This window comes from Rattus norvegicus, chromosome 4, assembly GCF_021556685.1.
Source record: "Rattus norvegicus strain SHRSP/BbbUtx chromosome 4, alternate assembly SHRSP_T2T, whole genome shotgun sequence".
NCBI lineage: Eukaryota > Metazoa > Chordata > Mammalia > Rodentia > Muridae > Rattus > Rattus norvegicus.
The window spans coordinates 166,293,972-166,320,217 of NC_141537.1; the positions used below are offsets into that span (position 1 = coordinate 166,293,972).

Here is a 26,246-nt window from a genome sequence, read left to right on the forward strand (position 1 = left end):
TTCAATTCACATTTTAATAATTTAGATCACCTCTCTGTGCCCACCTGTTGTACTGGCTAAGGGTTTCTCTATCTTGTTGACTTTTTTCAAAGAACCATCTCCTTGTTTCCTTTAATTTTTGTATAATTCATTTTATTTCTGCTTTGTTGATTTCTGCCCTGAGTTTAATTACTTCCTCTTTCTCTGCAGCCTCGTCAGCATTTGCTGTCACGTGAGTTTTTGATCTTAGCCAATCTCACTGGCGTGAGGTGAAATCTCAGGGTTGTTTTGATTTGCATTTCCCTTATGACTAAAGATGTTGAACACTTCTTTAGGTGTTTCTCAGCCATTCGGCATTCCTCAGCTGTGAATTGTTTGTTTAGCTCTGAACCCCATTTTTTAATAGGGTTATTTGTCTCCCTGCGGTCTAACTTCTTGAGTTCTTTGTATATTTTGGATATAAGGCCTCTATCTGTTTGTAGGATTGGTAAAGATCTTTTCCCAATCTGTTGGTTGCCGTTTTGTCCTAAACACAGTGTCCTTTGCCTTACAGAAGCTTTGCAGTTTTATGAGATCCCATTTGTCGATTCTTGATCTTAGAGCATAAGCCATTGGTGTTTTGTTCAGGAAATTTTTTTCCAGTGCCCATGTGTTCCAGATGCTTCCCTAGTTTTTCTTCTATTAGTTTGAGTGTGTCTGGTTTGATGTGGAGGTCCTTGATCCACTTGGACTTAAGCTTTGTACAGGGTGATAAGGATGGGTCGATCTGCATTCTTCTACATGTTGCCCTCCAGTTGAACCAGCACCATTTGCTGAAAATGCTATCTTTTTTCCATTGGATGGTTTTGGCTCCTTTGTCAAAAATCAAGTGACCATAGGTGTGTGGGTTCATTTCTGGGTCTTCAATTCTATTCCATTGGTCTATCTGTCTGTCTCTGTACCAATACCATGCAGTTTTTATCACTATTGCTCTGTAATACTGCTTGAATTCAGGGATAGTGATTCCCCCTGAAGTCCTTTTATTGTTGAGGATAGTTTTAGCTATTGTGGGTTTTTTGTTATTCCAGATGAACTTGCAAATTGTTCTGTCTAACTCTTTGAAGAATTGGATTGGTATTTTGATGGGGATTGCATTGAATCTGTAGATCACTTTTGGTAAAATGGCCATCTTTACTATATTAATTCTGCCAATCCATGAGCATGGATGATCTTTCCATCTTCTGAGGTCTTCTTCAATTTCTTTCTTCAGTGTCTTGAAGTTCTTATTGTACATATCTTTTACTTGCTTGGTTAAATTCAAACCGAGGTACTTTATATTATTTGGGTCTATTATGAAGGGTGTCGTTTCCCTAATTTCTTTCTCAGCTTGTTTCTCTTTTGTGTAGAGGAAGGCTACTGATTTATTTGAGTTAATTGTATACCCAGCCACTTTGCTGAAGTTGTTTATCAGCTTTAGTAGTTCTCTGGTGGAACTTTTGGGATCACTTAAATATACTATTATATCATCTGCAAATAGTGATATTTTGACTTCTTCTTTTCCAATCTGTATCCCCGTGAGCTCCTTTTGCTATCTGATTGCTCTGGCTAGAACTTCAAGAACTATATTGAATAACTAGTGAGAGAGTGGGCAGCCTTGTCTAGTCCCTGATTTTAGTGGGATTGCTTCAAGTTTCTCTCCATTTAGTCTAATGTTAGCAACTGGTTTGCTGTATATGGCTTTTACTATGTTCAGGTATGGGTCCTGAATTCATATTCTTTCCAGGACTTTTATCATGATGGGGTGTTGAATTTTTTCAAATGGTTTCTCAGCATCTAATGAAATGATCATGCGGTTTTGTTCTTTCAGTTTGTTTATGTAATGGATCACGTTGATGGTTTTCCGTATATTAAACCATCCCTGCATGCCTGGGATGAAGCCTACTTGATCATGGTGGATGATTGTTTTGATGTGCTCTTGGATTCAGTTTGCCAGAATTTTATTGAGTATTTTGGCGTCGATATTCATAAGGGAAATTGGTCTGAAGTTCTCTTTCTTTGTTGAGTCTTTGTGTGGTTTAGGTATAAGAGTAATTGTGGCTTCATAGAAGGAATTCAGTAGTGCTCCATCTGTTTCAATTTTGTGGAATAGTTTGGATAATATTGGTATGAGGTCTTCTATGAAGGTCTGATAGAATTCTGCACTAAACCTGTCTGGACCTGGGCTCTTTTTGGTTGGGAGACCTTTAATGACTGCTTCTATTTCCTTAGGAGTTATGGGGTTGTTTAACTGGTTTATCTGTTCCTGATTTAACTTCGCTACCTGGTATCTGTCTAGGAAATTGTACATTTCCTGTAGATTTTCAAGTTTTGTTGAATATAGGCTTTTATAGTAATATCTGATGATTTTTTCAATTTCCTCTGAATCTGTAGTTATGTCTCCCTTTTCATTTCTGATTTTGTTAATTTGGACACACGCTCTGTGTCCTCTCGTTAGTCTGGCTAAGGGTTTATCTATCTTGTTGATTTTCTCAAAGAACCAACTTTTGGTTCTGTTGATTCTTTCTATGGTCCTTTTTGTTTCTGCTCGGTTGATTTCAGCTCTGAGTTTGATTATTTCTTGCCTTCTACTCCTCCTGTGTGTATTTGCTTCTTTTTGTTCTAGAGATTTTAGGTGTGCTCTCAAGCTGCTGACATATGCCAGTAAATGCTTTAGAACCATGCACCTCTGAACATCACTAAGAAGACATGGTTTAGAGAAAAACATGTTAGGACAAATGCAAGGAAAAGTTGAAGGTGCAAAGAGGTGATGGATATGATCATACAATGTCCCCAAGTATATAGGATTTGTCGTGTTTCCACAGTTTACGTTCAGCTATAATTCATGGTGGTCTAATGAGACACATGAGGTATTTCAATTTTCTTGAATCTGTTGAGGCTTATTGTATGAGTGACTATAGAATCAGTTTTGGAGAAGGATACATGAGATGCTGAGAAGTAGCCATTTTGTTTCATATTTGGGTGATAAATTCTATAAATGACTCTTAGGACCTTTTAATTCATAATGTCTGTTATTTTATTTTTCTCCATTTCATTTTTGACTGGATGACCAGTAAAGTGGTTATAGATGAGCGTTCAAATCTCCTGCTATTAATGTGTAGGGTTTAATGTGGTATTTAAACTTTAGCAATGTTTCTTTTTCAAATAATTTTGCCCTTGTATGTGGACATAGTTGTTCAGAATCGAGGTAACATCTTGGTAGAATTTTCCTTTGGTGAGTAGGAAGTGTCTTCCTATCTCTTTTGATTAATTGTGGTGGAAAGTCTACTTTATTAGATATTAGAATGACAATTACATATTTAGTCCTGGGTACATTGGTTTGGAATACTTTTTTCAGCTCTTTACTCTGAGGTAATAGCAATCTTTATTTCTAAGGTGTGTTTCTTGCATGCAACTAAATGATGGGACCTCTTTTTCTGTGTATATTCTGTTAGCCTGTGTTTTATTGGGGAATTGAATTCACTGATATTGAGAGAAATTAATAACCAGTTATTGATATTTCCTGTTATCTTGATGTTAATGGTGTTAATGTTTGTGTGTGTGTGTGTGTGTGTGTGTGTGTGTGTGTGTGTGTGTGTGTGTTCTTCCCTTGTTTTTGCTCATATGGAGTTTTGTATTCCCCATGTTTCCTTGAATGTAGATATCTTCATTGACTTTGAGTTTTCTTTCTAGTATTTTCTGTAGGGCTGGATTTGTGGATATCCTTGAATTTGGATTTATCTTCTTCAATCAGTCTATGTTGATTGAGAGCTTTGCTGTATATTATATATTATAGGTTGGGATCTATGAATTTTTAGAGGTCGCAAAATATCTGTATAGACCTTTCAAGTTTTTGAGTCTTTGTTGGGAAGTCTAGTGTGATTCTGATAGATCTAACTTTGTATGTTAACTGCCGTTTCCCCTTACTTATTTTAATATTCTTTCCTCACTCTGTAGACTTTGTGTTGTAATTATTATGTGTCAGTTCAGAATCTGCAGATCCCTTCAGCATCCACAGATCTTATGAAATTGAAGAGATAGGTTAGTGTAATGTGGAGGTCCTCCTGTTTTGGCAGGCTGGTCTGGTCAGCTTACCTTACTCCAGATAACTTAGTTATTACAGAAGATTGGTGGATGAAGGACAAAATTGTGCTTTTATTTAAGATGATTTACTCTACTCATAATTAAGAACTCAGGCTGTTAATGAGTATTCTTTATTTACTTCTAAGGGAGTTTATGCAAATAGAACAGATTCCTCAATGCTTTGACATTGAGCCTGGACACACACCAAAGTAGGTCTCTCTTCTCTTTACAAGGGAAGAAGATGTCCTCTGCTCTGTCAAGTCAGATTCCAGAGAATAAATCTTCCAGGTTGTCTCTCTGTTTGCACAGCAGACTAAGTCCTATGATCAAAACACTTGTTTATAAGGAGTCATGGATTATTATCATAGACAAATGTCAACCAGAACATTTCCATTTTACCTTTAACACTCCAACAGTCAGACAGGGAATTTATCCAGTGTCTTCCCACAAATACAGCTGTATGAATTATCACACTTATTATTTTCTAGTCTTGTTTTAGATAAGAATACACATCCTCCATCTTTTAGATTGAACTTCCTTATGCTCAGTACACTGAAGAACACAGAGAACAGTGGGCAACTGCTGAATTTTGAACAGTCTCTGAAACAAGTCATGATTTTAAAAATTCTTTTCACTAAAGTAGACAAAACTACAAGTATTAATCATAGGTTAATCAATAAAACATGTTTTTTTTTCTCTAAGCACATTAAAAAATAGTGGTCTCTTTGTCAAAAAAATCCTCATCTATTTCACACTTGCAATTTGTGGTTGGCAGGGAAAACTGATTATACATATTTCCCAGGAACTATTTTGTGTTGAGCATACTCTCCCACATATATCTTGTCAATAAAAATGGTAGTATAAAAGTAAAAAAAAAAAACAGATGTGTGTGTGTGTAACACAGGACATGGTCTCATATGCTCATGTTTTAAGGAGTAAAAGAAGATATGAATATCACAGATGAAGGCATATAATTAATATTTGGATTGTTATGTTCTTTTTCCTACACTACATCCTAGCAAATGGGCCTTCAAAGAAATATGGTAATCTGCAGGATGGTATAGGACTTAAATTTTAAAAAAAGTTAAATGCAAAATAAAAATACAATAGAACACAGATGAAATTAGTGCATAGAAATAAAAACAAGGATAAGGGGCTGGGGATTTAGCTCAGTGGTAGAGCGCTTACCTAGGAAGCGCAAGGCCCTGGGTTCGGTCCCCAGCTCCGAAAAAAAGAACCAAAAAAAAAAAAAAAAAAAAAAGGATAGTTAGTTCTCAGACAACCTGAGATATGTAGAAAAGCAGAATTCAAAAGGTAAGTATTTAATAACTATGATCTTCTTGTGTAAACCTGCATAAATCACACGTCTGAAACATTAGCAGGAGGTGGATCAAGTTTTAGATTATCAGAGAAGCACTACAGCCAGCTCTATCTCCAAAAGGGAAATCTAAGTAAAAATGCACTTATAATGGAGACCTTCAATATTAGATTCCTGGAGGCCTACTATGTCACAATTGAAATCATTCGAAACTACATAGGACTGTGACTTCAAAGGAATGAATCTTTAGCAAAATACATCGGTGTCTTTGAACTGTGGGTTTAAGATGAGAGGAATCGCTGCCACAGCTCTCTGTAGCCAAATCCTATATGGGAGAGAGATGGGCATTCAGAAGTGCAGACAATTCTGAGAGCTCAGGGGAGTCACATTCCTGGCCCAAGAGGAACCCAACTAGAGCATTCTGGACAGAGGAACCTAGGAGTAATCAGAGAGAGGGTCGTTCTTGTCTTTGCCCATGACAAGAGCTGAAAGCCAGACATCAGGGGCACTGAAAAAACTGAGAGCAGAGGTCAGGTCAACTCTTCTGCTCCAAGTGACCTGCCTGAAGCCCATAGAACACATAAACCCAGGAGCAGACACGGACAGGACCCTTCTGTTTCTGCCTGTACCCAAAGCTGAACTGGTATCACATCTCTGTACCCAGATTCGACTTAGAGAAAACAAGTGTCCAAGAGTAATGAAACACAGTCTTACAGGAGGAAAAAGTCACAGTCAGAGACAAAAAGACTAGCTAATACAGAGACAACATGATGGCAAGAGGCAAACATAGGAACAAAAGCAACAGAAACTAAGACTATTTGGCATCATCAGAATTCAGTTCTCTCACCAAAGAAAATAATGTATATTCCAACACACAAGGAAGGCAGGATTTGTACTTAAAATCATACCTCATGATGATGATAGGGGACTTTAAGAAGAACATAAATAACTCCATTAAAGAAATATAAGACAGCACAGATAAACAAATAGAGGAAACACAAAAATCCTGTAAAGATTCACGAGAAAACAAAACCAAATAGTTGAATAATTGAACAAAATAATCCAGGATCTAAAAATATAGATAGAAATTATAAAGAAATCACAAATGGAGACAAAACACCAAATGTACAAAACAAAGAAAAAGTATTAAAAGCAGTAAGGGAAAAAGGTCAAGTAACAAATAAAGGCACACTTATCAGAATTACACCAGATTTCTTACCAGAGATTCTGAAAGCCAGGAGATCCTGGGCAGATATATAGAACTTAAGAAAACACAAATGCCAACACAGGCTACTGTATTCAGCAAAACTGTCATTAACATAGATGAAAAGAATCAAAAATTGCAAGAGAAAACCAAATTTACACAGTATGTTTCCACATATCCAGTCCTATAAAGGATAATAGAAAGAAAATCCCAACACAAAGAAGGAAACTACATCCTAGAAAATGCAACAAATTAATCTTCTTGCAACAATACCAAAAAAAAAGCACACAACATAATTAAACCTCTAACAACAAAAATAACAGGAAACGAATATCACTATTCCTTAATATTCCTTAACATCAATGGACTCATTTCCCCAATAAAAAGACATAGACTAACAGACTGGATATAGAAAAAGGACCCAGCATTTTGATGCATATAAGAAACACACCTCAGTAACAAAGACAGGCACTGCCTCAGAGAAAAAGGCTGGAAAACAATTTTCCAAATTAATGGTCCCAAGAAAAAGCTGGAGTGGCACTACTAAAATTTAATAAAATTGACTTTCAGGCAAAGGATAAGGAGGGTTACTTCATATTCATCCAAGGAAAAACCCACCAAAATGAACTCTCAATCCTGAATATCTATGCTGTAAGTACAAGGGCACCTACATTCATAAAATAAATATTACTACAGTTCAAAGGACACATTGTACCTCAATGAATAATAAAGAGTCAGAGATTTCAACACCCCGATCTCATCAATGGACAGATCATAAAAACAGAAATTTAACAGAGACATAGAGAAACTAACAAAGGTTATAAACCAAGTGAATTGAGCAGAATATTTCATCCTAAAATAAAGAATATACCTTCTTCTAAGCATTTCATATTACGTTCTCAAAATTGATCATTTAATCCGTCAGAAAACATGCCTAAAAGATAAAATAAGATTCAAATAATCACATGCATCCTATCATATCACCACGGATAAAGGCTGGTATTTAATAACAAAAAAAAATGACAGAAAGCCCCCATTCACATGAAAGTTGAATAACAATCTACTCAATGATAACTTGGTCAAGGAAGGATTAGGATTACTATGAAAGTGTCATACAAGTCTGCACTAATTCCATCTTATCATAGGGATTTTTTTTGGTTGGATGACTTTTAATTACTACTTCTATATTTAAGGGTTATGGGAACCTTTAAATGGTTTATCTGATCCTGATTTAGGTTTGTTACCTGCATCCTGCATAGAAAATTGTCCATTTTATTCAGATTTTCCAGTTGTGTTAAACATAGGATTATGTTTAATTAAAGAATTTAATGAAAATGAAGATGCAACATACCCAAACTTATGGGACACAATTAAAGCAGTACTAAATGAATATCTCATAGCTCTGAGTGCCTCAAAAAGAAAGAGGAAAGTGCATACCTTAGCAACTTGACAGCACATTTAAAGCTCTAGAAAAAAGAAGCAAATACACCAAAGAGGAATAAACAGCAGGAAATAATGTAGCTCTGGGCTGAAATCAACCAAACAAAGCAAAAAGAACTATTCAAAGATTAAAGGAAACCAGAACCTGGTTCTTCCAGAAAATCAACAAGATAGATAAATCCTTAGCCAGACTAACCAGAGGGCACAGAGAGTGTATCCAAATGAACAAAATCAGAAATGAAAGGGGAGAAAGAACAACAGCATCTGAGAAAATCCTAAAAATCATCAGATCCTACTCCAAAAGCCTATGTTTAACACAACTGGAAAATCTGAGTAAAATGGACAATTTTCTATGCAGAATACAGGTAACAAACTTAAATCAGGATCAGATAAACCATCTAAAGGGTCCCATACCCCTTAAATATAGAAGTACTAATTAAAAGCCATCCAACCAAAAAAAATCCCTATGATAAGATGGAATTAGTGCAGAACTCTATGACACTTTCATAGAAATCCTAATACCAATACTGTTCAAACCATTCCAGAAAATAAAAACAGAAGGAACACTAACCAATTTGATCAATGAAGCCACAAATATTCTTAAACCTAAATCATACAAAGACCCCACACAGAAAGACAATTACAGACCAATTTCCCTTATTAATAGCAATGAAATAATACTCAATAAAATTCTCTCAAACTCAATCCATGAACACATCAAAGCAATCATCCATCATTATCAAGTACGCTTCATCCCAGAAATGGAGGGATGGTTCAATATATGGAAATTCAACTATGTAAAGCACTATGTAAACAAACTAAAAAAAAAAAAAGAAAACATGATCATGTGTTTAAATACTTAGAAAGCATTTAACAAAATTCAACACCCCTTCATGTTAAAAAGACTTGGAAACATCAAGCTCATACCTAAACATAGTAAAAACAATATGCAGAAAACCAGTAGCCAACATCAAACTAAATGGAGAGAAACTTGAAGAAATCACACTAAAATCAGGGACTAGACAAGGCTGCCCACTCTCTCCCTACCTATTCAAAATAGAACTAAGGGGAATCAGACAACCAAAAGAGTTCAAAAGGACACAAATTGTAAGTGAATAAATCAAAATATCACTATTTACAGATGATATGATAGTGTACTTAGGTTTCCCTAAAAGTTCCACCAGAGAACTACTAAACCTGATAACCAACTTCAGCAAAGTGGCTTTATATAAAATTAACTCAAATAAATCAGTAGCCTTCCTCTGCTAAAAAAGATAAACTGGCTGAAAAAGAAAGTCAGGAAGTGACACCCTTCACAGTAGTAACAAATAACATAAAATAACTTTGTGTGACCCTAATGAAGCAAGTGAAAGATCTGCATGACAAGAAATTCAAGTCTCTGAAGAAATAAATTGAAGAAAATATCAAAGGTAGAATGAACTCCCATGCTCTTGGATTGGCCACATTAATATAGCAAAAATTGCAATTTTGCCAAAAGCAGTCTATAGATTCAATGAAACCCCATCAAAATGCCCACTCAATTCTTCATAGAGATAGAGCAATTTGCAAATTCACTTGAAATAAAAAAAACAGCATAGTGAAAACTATCTGCAACAATAAAAGAGCTTTTCACCTAAACCTGTATTACAGAACAATAGTGATAACAACTGTATTTTATTGGTACAGTGACAGACAGGCAGATCAATATAGTAGAATTCAAGACCCAGAAATGAACCCCCACACTCGTATGGTCACTTGATCTTTGAAAAAGGAGCTAAAACTATCCAGTGTAAAATGATAGCAGTTTCAACAAATGGTGCTGGTTAAACTGGAAGTCAGCACCTAGATGAATGCAAATCGATCCTTTCTTTTCATCCTGTATAATGTTCAAACCCAAGTGGGTTAAGGACATCCACATAAAACCAGATACACTCAAACTAATAGAAAAAAAGTTTTGAACACATGGGCACGGAGGAAAATTTGCTGAACAGAACACCAATGGCTTATGCTCTAAGATCAAGAATCGACAAATGGGACTTCATAAAATTGCAAATCTTCTGGTAGGCAAAGGATGTTGTCATTAGGACAAAATGACAACGAATATGTTGGGAAAAGAGCTTTACAAGTCCTACATCTGATAGAGGGCTAATATCCCATGTATATGAGAACTCAAAAGGTAGACTGGAGAGAGTTAAATAACCTTAATAATAAGTTAGGTACCGATTAAGCCAAGAATTCTCAGCTGAGGAATATCAAATGGCTGAAAAGCACTTTAAGAAATGTTCAACATACTTACTCATCAGAGAAATGCAAATCAAAACAACCCTGAGATTATACCTCACACTTGTCAGAATGGCTAAGATCAAAAACTCAGGTGAAAAGAGATGCTGGGTATGATGTGGAGAAAGAGGAACATTCCTCCATTGCTGGTTGGATTGCAAGCAGGTATAACCACTTGGGAAATCAGTCTGCAGCTTTAACAAAATTTTGGACATAGTACTATTTCCAGAATCAAGCAAATCACAGGGTATATACCCAAAAGATGCTCCAACATATAACAATTACACATGGTCTACTATATTCATAGCAACCTTATTTATAATAGCCAGAAACTAGAAAGAACCCATATGCCCTTCAACAGAGGAATGGGTATAGTAGATGTGCTACCTCTACACAATGGAGTATTACTCAGCTATCAAAACCAATGACTCCGTGAAATTCATATGCACATGGATGTAATGAGAAAATATCATCCTGAGAGAGATAGCCCAATCACAAAAAAAAAAACCACACATGATATTCACTCACTGATAAGTGGATATTAACCCAAAAGCTCCTATTACCCAAGACACAATATACAGACCACATGTAGCTCAAGATGAAGGATGACCAAAGTGTGGATGCTTCAGTCCTTATTAGAAGGGGGAACAAAAATATTCATAGAAGCAGATATGAAGAAAATATTTGTATCAGAGACAAAGGAATAGCCATTCAGTTCCTGCCCCACCTGCCCCACATACAGCCTCCAAAACCAGAAAATTTTGCGGATGCATGAGGTGCATGCTAACAGGCTAACAGGAACCTGATATAGCTGTCTCCTGAAAGACTCAATCAGAGCATGACAAAAACAGAGGTGAATGCTAGAAGAAAACCATTGAACTGAGAATGGTGTTCTCATGGTGTAGTTAGAACAATTTGAAGGACCTGAAGGGGCTTGCAATCCCACTTGAACCCACAATATCAACCAACCAGAGCCCCCAGGAACTCAACCACTACCCAAAGTGTACAAATGGACAGAGCCATGGCTCCAGCTACATATGTAGCAGACGATGGCCTTGTTGGGCAACAATGGGAAGAAAAGTTCTGCCAAGGCTTGACCCCATAGTGGTCAAGAAATTGAATAGAAATTCTAGTCCTTAGGAGATTGAGTCCTTAGGAGGAGATATCATGAGAAAACTCATGATAGTCAATGTGAAATTATGCTTCATATAGGCAAACTAAAATTAATAACAGTACTAATAATCTCTGTGATTAGAACATATTAGTACATGTGCTAAAGCAGTCTATCCTGTGGTCATTTCTGTGACAGCCTGCTTAAGAATTTTCTTTGAAGAAATAGAGGAAAATATTTTTAGAAATATTTGGAGCCTATCTGTCCACACTGACAGGGACACATTTAGAATAGAAGTGAGCTAGATGTGCCATGTTCCCAGACACTGAATAAAGGATTCCTGAGAAAGTTATTATTGTGGGGAGCATGCCTCAGATAGTTTCTGTATTTTCTGCAGCTGCTGAAGAAGAAAGCCAGTGAATACCACAAATAAAATGACATCATAACAAAAGACAACAGAAACAGTACATTAAACCCTCAAAAGTACAAACAACACAATTACCAACTAGCACATGTGGAATAAGTATAACTGACCTTTTTCAAAAGAAAATATACAGGCCAGATATACCTGCCCATAATCCCAACCCCTAAGAAATATAGACATGAGGATCATGAGTTCAAGGATAGCCTGTGTGACAAAAGTCCCTATCTCAAAATCTCTACAAAGTAATAAAAATTAATTTTTTTACTTATGTAAATGCAATTCAGCATATAAATCCCTAGGAAAGTTATAATAAAACTCATAATTATGCAGTGATTTCTTAAAATTTGTACTTCTAAAAACCATCAACATAATAAAAAATTGATAAATATATGATGTGAAGACAGAGGGGGATTCTGAGGACTCAAGGACAAATGTGGATGAGTACAGAAAAATAAGGGAAAAGTGAGGAAAAAGGATGGATTAAGCAAAACCAAGGATGGATAAAGGCCTTATGGAAACCTACTAGTTAGCTAGTTTAGAGTTGGCCTACACAAAACTGCCTTCATATTTCCTTGGTGGTTTGGTGTTTTCTTGTTTTTTTTTTTAATGTGTGGTTTTTGTTTCTGTGTGTGTTTGCTTGTTTGTTTGTTTGTTTGTTTGAGGGGGGACTTTTTTGTCTTACTTTTTTAAATTGTTTTTTTTTTTGCTAGTTTGATTTTATTTTTTTATTTTCTGGTGTTGTTTTTTGGGGACAGAGAAAAAGCATGACAATGACTGTGTAGGAAGGTGTGGACCAAGAAGTATTCAGAGAGTATGGAATGTGATCAAAATACATTCTATGAAAAAAGTTAGTTAAAACATGGACGTTTAGAAAAGAGTTACAATTACAGAAGATATGAGTTTTTAAAAGAAAACCAAAGTGCAAGACAAAGGATACCCCAGAGGATTCACTTACTGATCAGGGAGATGACAGAGGACTCCAATGCAGCATAGGTATTGCTCCTGCACTTGCTTACCATAACTACTTGGTAAAGCCTTATTGCTGCAGATGCTCCACACTTTGACATGAACACATAGAGAAGTCTATCTCAAACCAATATGGAAATATCATTCCTTGGACTGGCTTTCAAAGGGTTAGTAGGTATTTTGCAGGATGAGGAGAGAATAGATATGATTAGTCCTACCTGCACTGGACTCTGCATACTATAGGGCTGACCTGCTAGGAAAGATAGGTCATAGGATAGCGGTTTTCTTATTGGAACTAAGGTCTTTACCATATAACAGAATAATGACTGATGTTGTAATCCAAATCAAAAGCCCAAGATTTAACAGAGGTCCAAGACCTAGGTTGGAACTTGCTACTATCACTCTGCTAAGTGGTCAGTGATTAGAGTGCATTCTAAACATTCATAGTTACAGCCTTGACTTTTGCTGCTCTCAACTTCCATTACAGATGCTTCTTTGTAGTTCATGCAGAGAGACAGAACTGGTAAATGAACTTAGTATAAGTGTTTATGTGTAGAGGCTTAAAGGAGACATCTACATCAACTTCTTCCTCTCCCTACCACCAGCATGTCTCAGGGAAGAGCAGAGAAGAAGACATGGAAAGTATGTGAAATGAGAAAAGAAAAAAAAGATTTCTGAAATGAGATTTTCCAGACAAGATGAAATTTCTTAAAGATTTCTTACTTTTTTAGAAATCATTATTTATAGGTGAAAGCTGCTAGAAAAGGGAAATGTTCTTTATTGAGGGTGTGGCCACTTTTGTGTTTCTTTTTTCCAATGGAGAGCCTACAACCAGGCACATATGGACAGCTAATTACAATGACATGATTTAGAGGGGCACTTGTTACACCTTTTAGTGGGACTAGGGGATGATATATTCACATATTATTTGATGTATATGAGATACTCACAAAATACATATTATTAATAAATATAAGTAGTTAAAATTTTTCTACCATGTTATAAATAAACAAAAATAGTTGGATTTGCATAACAAATGGAAGGTATGCATATATATGTATATATATATATATATATATATATATATATATATATATATATAAACAAGTTCATAAACCAAAAATTGTGTAAGGTAACTACAGTAAAAAGTATCTGAGATACTCACACTCATTGTATCTGTCATGATGATTCAATCACTTCACACAATTTCATCTAAAGCTGTTGACTTGCTAGTGCCCTTTGCTTCTTAGAAGACACAATCCTGAGATGTATACAGTATTAAAACATTTTTGTCAATTTCTGAACATACAACTTTCTTCTGTAAAACTTTCTTAGAGACTGCCTTATGCAACTTGCCTTACACATGAGCTCATAGAAAATGGGGAAAGACATGGGAATTGAGAGAAAAGCCTTTGTACACAATTTTTCTAATTCCCACACCAGTGTTAGAATCTAAAGGGTTCAGAAACTCAGTTTAGATTGTCCATTGTCCATCCTTTTTTATTATTATATTTCAATCCAATCCAGTAATTATCTGAAGTAACCTGGTGCTGAAGGAACTTCCGAAAACAAAACAACACACTTTATTATGAAATTTCTATCTGTTTGATGAGAGAAGAACAAGCAGGAAGAATTCTCAGCATGTATGTGTCATTATCTGCTGGGCTGTCCTTCCACCACTCAATCCTACTGTGGGGTTCAGTTTCTAAGTGACTTCCTACTAGTAGCACATCTAAGTCAAAAATTGATGTCAGTTCAACAAGTTATTTAAATGAAAACTTGAGATATTCTGAGATATTGGGTACAGGATAAATGTGTGACTGCATTTCTTAAAGCAAGTCTCACTATGTAACCAAGGGTGTCTTTGAACTCACAACCTTCCTACTTAAGAAAGGAATTTTTTAGATTTAGCATTTTCTATGACTGATGTATCAATTTCTCTATTGCATCTTTCATACCTGACCTAAACAGATAATTCTCAACAGAGGAATCTCAAATGTCTAACAAGCACATTAGAAGTGTTCAAAGTCCTTACCCATCAAGGAAATGGAAATCAGAATAACTCTGAAATCCCATCTTAAACCAATAGGAATGGCTAAGATTTAGAGTCAAATGATATGACATGCTCGCAAAGATTCAGAGCAAGGGGAACAATACTCTACTTCTTGTGGAAGGGCATATTTGTAAAACTATTTTGGAAACCAATTTGATGGTATCTCAGAAAGCTTATAATAGTTCTACCTCAAGAACCAGATATACCACTGCTGGACATATACACAAAACATCCTCTACCATCTCACAAAGGCTCATTTATTGTCAACTATGTTCATAGTAGTGTTTACTTATAGTGAGAAACTAGAAATATCTTAGATGCCCCTCCACTAAAGAATGAATAAAGAAAATGTGGTACATCTGCACAATGGAATACTATTCAGCTGTGTAAAACAAAGACATCATGAATTTTGGAGACAAATGGATGGAACTTGAGAATATCATCCTGAGTGACATAACCAAGTCACTAAAGTATATGCATGGTATATATTTACTTATAAATGATATTAGCCATAAAATAATGATGCCCGTGCCATATACCACATACCACTGAAGCAATGATGCTTCAGTCTCACTTGAAAACAGAAATGTAATAGTTATAGAAGCCATTGGAAGGAGAGAACTTTGTAGGAAAAGGGATTATGAGGGGTATAAGGATTCGGGGTCAGGTGTTGGGAGGAGTAAAGGGGAGGGTTTGATGGCCATGAGAATGAATGGAAATCTACAACTGATGTGGGTAGTTAGGGAACATCTACAGGAAATGATGGAGATCAGTGATATGGGAGGCACACAAATATCAATGGGAGTGTTCTTAGCTGCAACTCTATGTTGCCTAAGGAAGATGCTTCCTACGGCCAGGAAAGAACACCAAGGGAGTAATAGTAATACCAACAAACTCACAAGATCTTTGTCCCTATCTTCTCTTGTCTAAAAGAAATGTAGGGATTAGGAATGGAGCAATAACGGGGATACATCCAACAAATAACCACCTCCAATTGATAAAAATAAAGATAAACTGATTCGTGGTTAAATTGAATTCTTAAAAATTAGCTATGGGGCGGCAATGGGGGGACGGTTGGGAGGGGAACACCCATAGGGAAGGGTAGGGGGGAGGGGGATGTTTGCCCGGAAACCAGGAAAGGGAATAACACTCGAAATGTATATAAGAAATACTCAAGTTAATAAAAAATAATAATTAAAAAATAAATCCAAATGTTTTACAAGATATCACTAATTTTTGTAACATGCAAAAAACAATTGACGACGATTTTTCAATCATTTTTGAGGCAAGGTCTTATGCAGCTCAGGATGTTCTCAACCATGACAGATAGTTGGGAATGACTTTAAACATCGGATCCTTCTGCCTTCACATCTTGAGTGCTGGGATTGGAGATATGTACCTCTATGCCTGGCTAATGCAATGCTATGGAATAAATCCATAGCTTCACACATAATAGGCAAGTATTTAAAAACTGGTCACATTCATAGCCCAGATATTCATAATATTTCGATTTTTGTTGTAAATTTTAGTTACGTGATTTTTCCTATGTGTCTTGGATCAGTGCTCAGAACTCTCTCAAAACCCTCCATGTCTACATCTATTTATTCTATTTTTCTAATTATTGTTTTTGCAGTGCTAAGAAATAAAATGCAAAACCTTGCACATGCTAGATAATCACCATACCAACCCACGTCCCCAAAAAAGAATACTGTGCAGGAAATATTGTGGACAGTTTTAGTGTAAATCTCCATGGACCTAACTGGTCAAACATTTAATTCCACATTTATCATATCATCTCATTTTGCACACAGGGCCAGTGCTCAACTACATTGTCTGTGTCAACCATGGATGAATCAGTAGAGAAAACGTAGAACACTCGCACAGAAATAAGAATACCACTTATCTTTGAAGGAAAATTAATCAGCTGGTCATGATGACTTAAGCCTATAACCTGAGCATGTCAAAGAGAGAGACAGGAAGATCACAACAAGTTTGGGGTCATTCTAGGCTAAGTAATGACTTCCAGGACAGCCATGGCTACATTTTGTGTCCTAAGCCACCCTGGGCTACATAATGATACCATGTCTCACATGAAACCCAAAAGAGAAATATTAGCCTATCTGACAAACATTGATAAACTTGAGGATTGTGTACAAAGTGAAAAACACCAGGCCTAGGACCATACTTATGATACCATGCAGATTATATTTCTAAATCAGCCTACTTCTATGAATTAGAGGCTTGTGAGATATCCGGAGCCAGAGGGTAGGAAATGAAGACTTGCCATTCAGAGGCAGTTAAACTAATGAAAGAATTCTAGATCTGCAGTAACTCATTGTGCCCACACAAATCTACACACTACTGTGCACTTAACATTGTTTCATGTCGTTGTTAAATACTCTTACTTTAAGTGATATAAGAGACATCCTAGGGTGGTTTTGATGTAGATAACCTGTTCTCCTGAGTATTTTGATGCCTTCAATAATATGTTCAAATGCCCAAATGTTTCAAGTTAAATACATTAAAATGTGTGGAGTTTTTGTTGAAAGACTGCTTCAATATGAATATTTAGTTTAGAGAAGTGCTGGGAATGGCCATGCTCAATTAAAAAACTATCTTGAACCTCCATTTTTCTTTGAAGAGGTATCATTGTGTAGCTCATGCTGGCCTGGAATTTCATTGGATGTCCAGATTGTCCTGAAAGTTATAATTCTCCTCCCTCAACTTCATAATCATAGGTATTACATCATTAGGACAACCATTATAAATAATTAAGTTATTTTATAATAATGATAAAAAATGTTTTTGATCAGTCTAGAATACTTCTAACATTTCTTTGGAGCTTTTTTCTCCTGTCACAAATTTTATAATGTAGCACTTTCAAAAAATCACAAATCCTATGAAACTCAAGCAAAAAGGATATTACAAGTGTGGATACCTCAGTCCTACTCAGAAGGGGGAAATCATCTTCAGAAGTAGAGGGAGAGAGGGATCTGGAAGGGAGAAATGAGGGGGTGGGAAAAAGCAAGCCTGGTTCAGATACGTGAGGAGATGGAGGAAAAGTACAGATGGTCAGGAATGTGAAAGGCAGTGTATAATAGTGGGGGATGGGAAAGTGGGGGTAGCTACTAGAAAATCCCAGATGCCAGGAATCTAAGAATTTCCCAGTAGAAAACAGGGAGGACATTAACCAAAATACCTAACAAAGGAGAGATAGATCCTGCACAGATCATAACCAGTGGATAGATACATCCCCTGGTGGAGGGATGGAGTCACTCACCAACCTCAAAAATATTAATTCATAATTCCTCCTGTCAAAAGGAAATCCCAGGACAGAGAATGGAGCAGTGACTGAAGGAAACCCCATAAAACGTCTGCCCCATCTAGGGATACATCTCATATGCAGACACCAAACCTAAACATTATTGTTGATACCAAGAATTGCTTTCACACAGGAGCCTGGTATAACTTTGCACCTGAGAGACTGTGCTAGAGCCTGACCAGTACAGATACTGATATACACAGCCAAACATCAGACTGAGAATGGGGAACCCAGTGGAGAAGTTAGGGCACGGACTGTAGGAGCATGTATGTACTCAATAATAAACATAGATCACGTGGTATATATTCACTAATAACTGAATATTTGCCAATAAAGTATAGTATACCAAGGATACAATCCACAGTCCTCAAGGCTAACAAACAGAAGGGCCCAAGTGAGACTAGTTCAATTCCACTTTGGAGGGTTAAGAAATTAATCTCTGCAGAAAGATGTAGAGAGTGACCTAGCTGGGAGAAGGGAAAAGAAGAGGATACAGGTATATGGCCAGGTATGGGTAGGGAAAATAGGAATGAAACCCTCAGGGACAGCAGAATGAATGGAAGTGTGCAAACTCAGGGATAGGAGGTAGGGGAACCTTCAAGAAAATTCTAGAGACCTCAGAGGTGAGAGTACTCTAAGGGAGGGGAACTTAGATGAAAAGCTTAACTGTGGGAAAATATAACTTCTAGAGTCCACTTCCAGTAGAAATACAAGACATCAAGTGAAGGGATGGGGTTGCAATCCCACAGTCAAAAATTCTGACCCAGAATTTTTCCTCTCTAAAAGAACTGCAGAAACATAAAAGAAGAGACTGAGAGGAAGGCACTGCAGTAACTGGCCCAAATTATGATCCACTTCTTGGAGAGGTTCCAAGTCTGACACTACTAATGATGCTATAGTGTGCTTACAGGCAAAAGTCTAGCATGTCTGTTCTCAGTGAGGCCCAAATGTAGGTGGCTAAGTCAGTTGCATACACTTTCACCCAATCATTTAACTGAACACTGGGACCCCTGTGGTTGAATTAGGGAATGTCTAGAAGAGGCTGTGGAGGAGGTAGACCACATATCAGAATAGGAGTCTCATTAAGTAGAAATCCTTAGCTCTCCCAGACACACATCTAACAACCAAACAGCATACAGGTGCTCATTCAAGGCCCCAGACACATATACAGCAGATGACTGCCTGACCTGGCCTCAGTTGAGGAAGATGCACCAAACCCTCAAGAGATTTGAGGCCCCAAGGAGTGGGGATGGCCTAGCAGGAGAGGGGGTGGGGGATCTTTTAGGAATCACGGGGATGAGGAATGGGATGAGAAACTGTGGGAGGGTGGACAGGGAGGGCATAATGACTAATGGGCTGTAAAATAAATAAAGGTAACTAAAAGGGAAGAAGGGTGGGATAGCATTTTATTTCCCACATGCATCTCCTAAACCCCTTTGAATGTCAATATGGGTAGGAGTACTGCATTTCTATAAGCAAGAAGCTAATGTGTTACACTTTAGTCTGATCTTTATTTCAATACCCCAGGAGTTACTGATGGAGACCCGGCTCATTCACCAGCAGTGCTTGAAATCTGGTAATGCTTCAGTATGAACAGTTTAAGAAAAGAACCAAGTCCTCTCTCAGACTGATAGCAAATTACATGTTCCTTTAATCTGTGCTTGTAGTCTCCAACTCTCCTCCTTATGCTTGGTTACCCTGGGTAACAGAGACTGGCTACTTGTTCAGAAAACTTGTTTTCTTTTTCTACCTGGAAGATAGCTGGATGTGGCTGAATGACTGTATTCTGGCCAAAGGAATGTGACTGAATATACAATGAGTTACCTCTAGGGCAATATAATAAAACTGCCAAGCTCAAACTTCTACTCCTTTCCCTAACCATTCAGAAAAAAATGCAGAAGATGCAAGGACCTAACACATAACATCAGTTTTTCAATTTTTTGTCAGTTTATTCAAAGCGTATGGTTATGGATTATATTAATACTCTGTATAAATTTAGTGAATATCACCTATTACTAATACAAAGTTTTCCAATATGGGCATGGTTATTTCCTTCCAATTATCTGCATTTATAAATTTTTGTATAAATCTTTCATGTCTGTTGTAGAATTTATTTTGTCTTCTGCTTTTGACAATATTTTAAATGGACTTGTTTTCTTAATAATTTCCTAATTTCATTGCCTGTTTGTCCATGTAGATTATAACTCGTGCTCTTTATACTGACCTTCTTTTCTTAATGCTCAACTAAACTCATGTGTTAGCTTTAGAATTTAATTGAGTCTTCCTTTGCATTTTCAATCTAAGAAATGTCAACTGTAAATAGAAGTACATTAAATTCTATTTTCCACTTCAGACATAATTATTTATTTTTCTTGCTTAATCATTATAGCTAAACTCTCTAGTACAACACTGAATATAAATGACCAGAATGAGCAGTTTATTTTGTTTTTTACTTTGGAGGGAAACCATTCATTCTTTTACTCTGAAGTAGGTTATAATCTGTGAGTTTTTCACTGATATCCATTTTCAAGTGGGATGAATTATCTTATATAACCCTCCCAAAAATCCATAGATCATTAAATGATTTCTGATGCTGTATGACATTATTCAAATTCCATTCATCAATAGTACAGAAGCATATCGGTAGTATTCATATGGGAAGTAATTACCTGTCCTCAAAGAAATTTCATAAAGATGAAAAGTGCTGTCTGAAACAATGTGCATGGAGCTCCATGCTACACAAAGGAACTTTCCATACTTCAGATTCAGAAGTGACAGACTTTGGAGAAGATGGAGATATATTTGGTAGCATTTAGAGTATGTTACATGTGACACTGGAGTGGCATGATATTTAATTAAGTAACCGATTATATTTTTAAAATATGGGTATGTTTAAATGCAGTTATATTGGTGGAGTTAGTGTGTGTGTGTGTGTGTGTGTGTGTGTGTGTGTGTGTGTGTGTTCCATGTGTTTTATTGAATGTAGATATCCACTTGGATTGAAATTTTCCTCTTAGTGTTTTCTTGGTTTTGTCTTGAAATATCTTGTTTTCTCCATCTATGTTTATCGAGAATTTTACTAGGTTTTATAATCTAGGTTCTCATCTGTAGTGATTTAGAGATTTCAAAATATCATATCTGACATCAGGTGCATTTCTTGTTTTTCTGCCTTTGACTGTTAGCTGCCTATTTTCACCTAGAGCATTTAATATTCTTTCCCTCTCTGTAGATTTTGTGTTTTGATCATTATGCAGTGGGAGTGTTTTCTTTTCAAGCCAGTCTAATTACTGTTCTAAAAGCATCTTCTATGTTTATAGGATTCTCTTTCTTTATATAGGGTACTGTTTCCTTACTTTGGAAAAGTTTTATTTTATGATTTTGTTGAAATATTTGGGCTTGGAGCTGGGACTCTTTGCTTTAGTTTCTATTACTCTGAGATTAGGACTCTTCACGCTATCACAGATTTCCTGGATGTTTTGTCTAAGGAAGTTCTTTAGATTTAACATTTTATTTGTATCTTCTATATCTGAGGTAAACAGAGAATCTTCAACAAATGAATATCAAATAGCGAAGAAGCACTTAAATAAATATTGAAAGTCCTCACCTATTGGGGAAGTGCAAATCAAAACAACTCTGAGATCCCATCTTATACCAAGAAGAATGTCTAATATCAAAAAATCAAGTGATACCACATGCTGTCAAAGATGTAGAACAAAGTGAACAATCTTCCACTGCTGGTGGGGGTACACATTTTTACAACCACTTTGGAAATCAAATTAATAGTTTCTCAGAAAACTGGCATAGCTCTTTCCTAAAACCCAGCTATATATTGGGCATATATCCAAAATATGCTGCACCATCTCAAAAAGACATTTACTCAACTATGTTCATAGAAAAGTTATTCATAATAACCAAAAATTAGAGAGCTTAGATATCCTTTAACAGAAGAATGGATAAAGAGTGTAGTGCACCTATGCAATGGAACACTATTTGGCTATGAAAAACAAAGACGTCATGAATTTTTCAGGAAAATGGATGGAACTATAGTATATAATGCTGACTGAGGTAAAACAGTTCCAAAAGGATATGCATGGTATGAATTCAATTCTAACTAGTTAATAGCCATAAACTACAGGATGCCCTTACTACACTACAACCCTAGTAGGATAGACAGAAAGAAGGGAACAAAGAAGGATTCTTCAGTCCCACATGGAAGGGGAAATAGATGGTCACGGAAGGAGAAATGGAACTGGGTGGGAAAGTATTTAAGAAGGGTAGTGGGTAATTCAGGGTTGGGTGTGGAAATGGTTAGTAGGGATGGCATTATTGCCATGAGAACGAGTGGCCATCTAAGACTGATGGGAAGGGTAGGGGACATTTCCCAGAAAATGGGGTATAGTAGGGGCACAAGAATCAATAAGGGGGTCCTTAGCTACTGGGGAAATGGATCCTGACATGACTACCTCCTCTGGCTAGGGAGGAACCCTGGGGAAGCAATAGGGATACAAATCCACCCACAAAATTTTCATCCAAAAAGGGGATGGAGGATGCAGGATGGATTGTGGGAGGGGATGCCCAGGAGAGGGGCAATGCACAAGGTGTAATATGAATAATGAAAATACACAACAATACCTAATAAAAATAATAAGAAGAAGAATATATTATTATTATTATTATTATTATTATTATTTTAAAAATTGATTAGGTTTATTATATCAAACTATTTTCTGACATTAAAAATCTTTATGTTGTTGTTTAAACATGTATTAAATTTGTATATAAATATCATACTGTGTTATAATTTGCAAAGGATTAAAGATGACCCTTCAATCATTTCTCTAAGAATGTACTCTTCATATTTGAAAAGATTTCATTAATAATTATTTAAAAAAGAATGCCAGAATATTGGAAAATTTGTTTTCTTTCGAATAATGATTTCCAAATATGGATATCTTTTTTACAAATGTAAGAATACTACACAGTAAAGTTAGGGACATTATCAGTGAAAATTACCATGGGGCTAACTAGCAAACCAAGTAATTCCCCATTTTTCATTGTATCTCATTGTACAAAGAGGCCCATACCTCAACAACCTTTCCTGGTGTGATCTGCTTACTCATCACAGGCAGTCTCATTTCAAGGTTCCAAAGAAAAAACATTAGACAGTAGGAGCTTATTTGGAACTCCAAGGATAAAAATGACTTTCAACAAGAGGATGTGCTACACCAAAGGGTTAAACTTCATGAGGGGAAGACATTCAAACTCCTGAGAAAAGGAGAACACTGAAAGACACAAGTGTCATTGTAGTAACAAGTCTCCTCTTAACATACCTGAGTCCCACAGTTTTGTTCAAATTACAGGAAAACCATATACTTTAAAAATAAATCCAAGATTCAGTATCTCATTATTTAGACCTAAGAATAGAGTATAAGAGAATGAGGGGCAAGTAAATATCTACAGTGCCAGCTCATTCATATCATATATATTGAGAAAGGATAATCTGTACTGCTGGCATGTCTGCTTACATTCATGCCATGTTCTTGTGTCCATTATGAAATAATAACATTTTATACCATAGCAGAACCAGTGTATTCCAAACACTCACCTACAGAAAAGAACACAAATTGTTAAACGTTATTTTCTGGGATTCTTTTGTCAGAACAATGTATTAATTAATTCTGTGTAGAAAAAAAGTAAAATCTCACAGTAGTCAGAAATAGTAATTTTATAAATGCCCAGAGACCCCTGTGTACACTTATGATCTACATAACATTGTATTAACACTAGAAATAAAGCAACATTTTGTGTGTCAATCATGGATGAATGAGCAGAGAAAATGCAGCCTGTACATAAAAAAGATTCCTACTTATTATTTAAAGAAAAATGAAACAGTTGGGCATGATGACTTATGCCTATAACATGAGAGCTCCAAAAACATAGACAGGACGAACACTACCAATTTGAGACTATCCTAGGCTAAGTGATAGCTTTCATGCCAATACTTTCTATACTGTGCAGTCCAACATACCATGGGCTAAAGAATGAAATCATTTCTCACAGCAAAACCAAAAGAGAGATGATGACCTATGAGAAAGGCATGGAACTTGAGGGTGGTGAGCAAAGTGGAACACACCAGGTGTAGGATCACACTTTATGATTCCATGCAAATTGGTTATCTAAAACATCTCAATTCTATGAAAAAAAGAAGTTTATGAGATATCATAAGGAAGGAAACTTGCTACTGAGAGGCAGTCAAATTAATAATAGAATTCTAGATCTGCAGTAATGCATTGCCATGCACACCACTCGGTACTTAACACTGTGCCATGGTCTGTGTTAAATGCTCTACTTTAAGAGAAAAAGAGAGATACAAAGGAGGTTTTGATGTTGACATTCTGTAGTCATGATTATGTAAACCCCTTAAATGGTGTCCCCACATGCCCAAATGTTTCAAGTTAAATACATTAAAATCTGTACAGATTGTGTAGCAAGGTCACCTCAATATGAATATTTTGTTTAGTGAGGTCCTAGGAATATCCGTGCTTTGTTAACAAAGTTTATCTCCAATCTCTATTATTCCATGAAGAGGTTTCATCATGTAGCACAGGATTGCCTGGAATCTGCTGGACTTTCCACATTGTCCTGAAAGGTATTTTGTTCTTTCTTCAATATCCTAATCTAAGGGATTACATCACTATGCTATCCTTTAAAATAATGAAGTTATTTTAAACTAGTGACACAAAGTATTTTTCATGGGTCTGAAATACTTTAACAATGATCTAGAGCTTTTTCATTTCCTGTCACAATTTTTATAGTATAGCAGTTTTAGATATATTTAGTCTTTACATAATGAGAATAGTCATATCCTACTAACTCAGCATGGTAAGTTATAAACAAGAACTCTTCATAAGCTCTAAATCTTGAAAAAATATTTAATGATTATTGTTAAACAGTATCAGTTAAAAATTACCAGTAACACTGAAGGGTAAGAAAGATTTCTTCTGACACTTGATATTTTCATCTTCCCAGTCTCATTCAGGTGTCACTGATAGAGATGCTATAAGTGCACACTATGATTCAGCACCCCTGTCTATTCCAGGAGGATCTCTTTATTACAAACTGGACAAATTTCTAAAGACAAGTCATATGGAACACACACACACACACACACACACACACACACACACACACACACACACACACTGTTATTTTTATAATTGCAACCATGTAAATCTCAAGTCTGTTTTAGCACAAATACTTGATGAATGTATTCTATTAAAAACTTCCATGAGCATGTAAAATACAGAGGCTAATGCTAACAGCAAACCATTGGACTGAGAATAGGGTCACCATCAGTGGAACTAGAGAAAGGCTTGAAAGAACTGAAGGGGCTTGCAACCCCTTAAACATAATAATGCCAGCCAACCGGAGCTCCCAAGGACTAAACTACTACCCAAAGAGTATATATATGGACTGACCCATGACTCCAGCTGCATATGTAACATAGGATGGCCTTGTTGAGCAACAATGGGAAGAGAAGCCCTTCGTCCTGCCAAGGCTGGATCCCCAGTGTAGGGGTATGTCTTAGGGGTGGCATGGGTGAGTGGGTAGGGAGAACAACTTCATAGAAGAAGGGGAGTGGGAGAGGACAGGGGGCTTATGTCTGGCAAGCTGGGAAAGGGAATAACATATGAAATGTAAATTTAAAAAATCCAATAAAAGAAAAAAATCATCCATGTTATATCAGCAACCAAGTGGGAGACTCAGACTTTCCCCTGGACAAAAAAAATCTAAATTCTCAGGATTACTGATTTGTAATGCCATCCCCAGGGAGCTGGAAGTGTACCAAACATATGCTGATTTCTAGAAATTATAAGATTCTTCTATCCGAGACAGGGATTTCTGGGTTTCGAAGACATTACATGAAATAAAGAACCTTCAAATAATTAACACAGAGATCAACAGAATTGTAAGCTAAAGTTTGGCCTTCAAAGCTTCCATAAAAGGAACAGTAGATGATAATGCAAATCTGTATTCATCGTGCTCTCCTG

At 36.3% G+C, this 26,246-nt stretch overlaps 1 protein-coding gene across 2 annotated transcripts in view; it reads right to left on the reverse strand.

Annotated features, from left to right (window-relative positions):
* Positions 1 to 4,186: 4,186 nt before the first annotated feature.
* The window catches only part of LOC147995096 (killer cell lectin-like receptor 7), a 41,933-nt gene continuing 19,873 nt past the window's right edge, over positions 4,187 to 26,246 (reverse strand). Inside the window, exons 5-7 of one of the 2 annotated variants that reach the window (XM_087659595.1) lie at positions 13,986 to 14,081; positions 4,477 to 4,629; positions 4,195 to 4,397 (exon numbers count right to left, since the gene is read on the reverse strand). In XM_087659595.1, the coding sequence (XP_087515721.1) occupies positions 14,050 to 14,081 (32 nt within the window). In that variant the 3' untranslated portion in view covers positions 4,195 to 4,397; positions 4,477 to 4,629; positions 13,986 to 14,049. Of the gene's footprint in view, positions 4,398 to 4,476; positions 4,630 to 13,985; positions 14,082 to 26,246 lie in introns of both variants that reach the window. The other variant, XM_087659596.1, reaches the window with a different exon arrangement.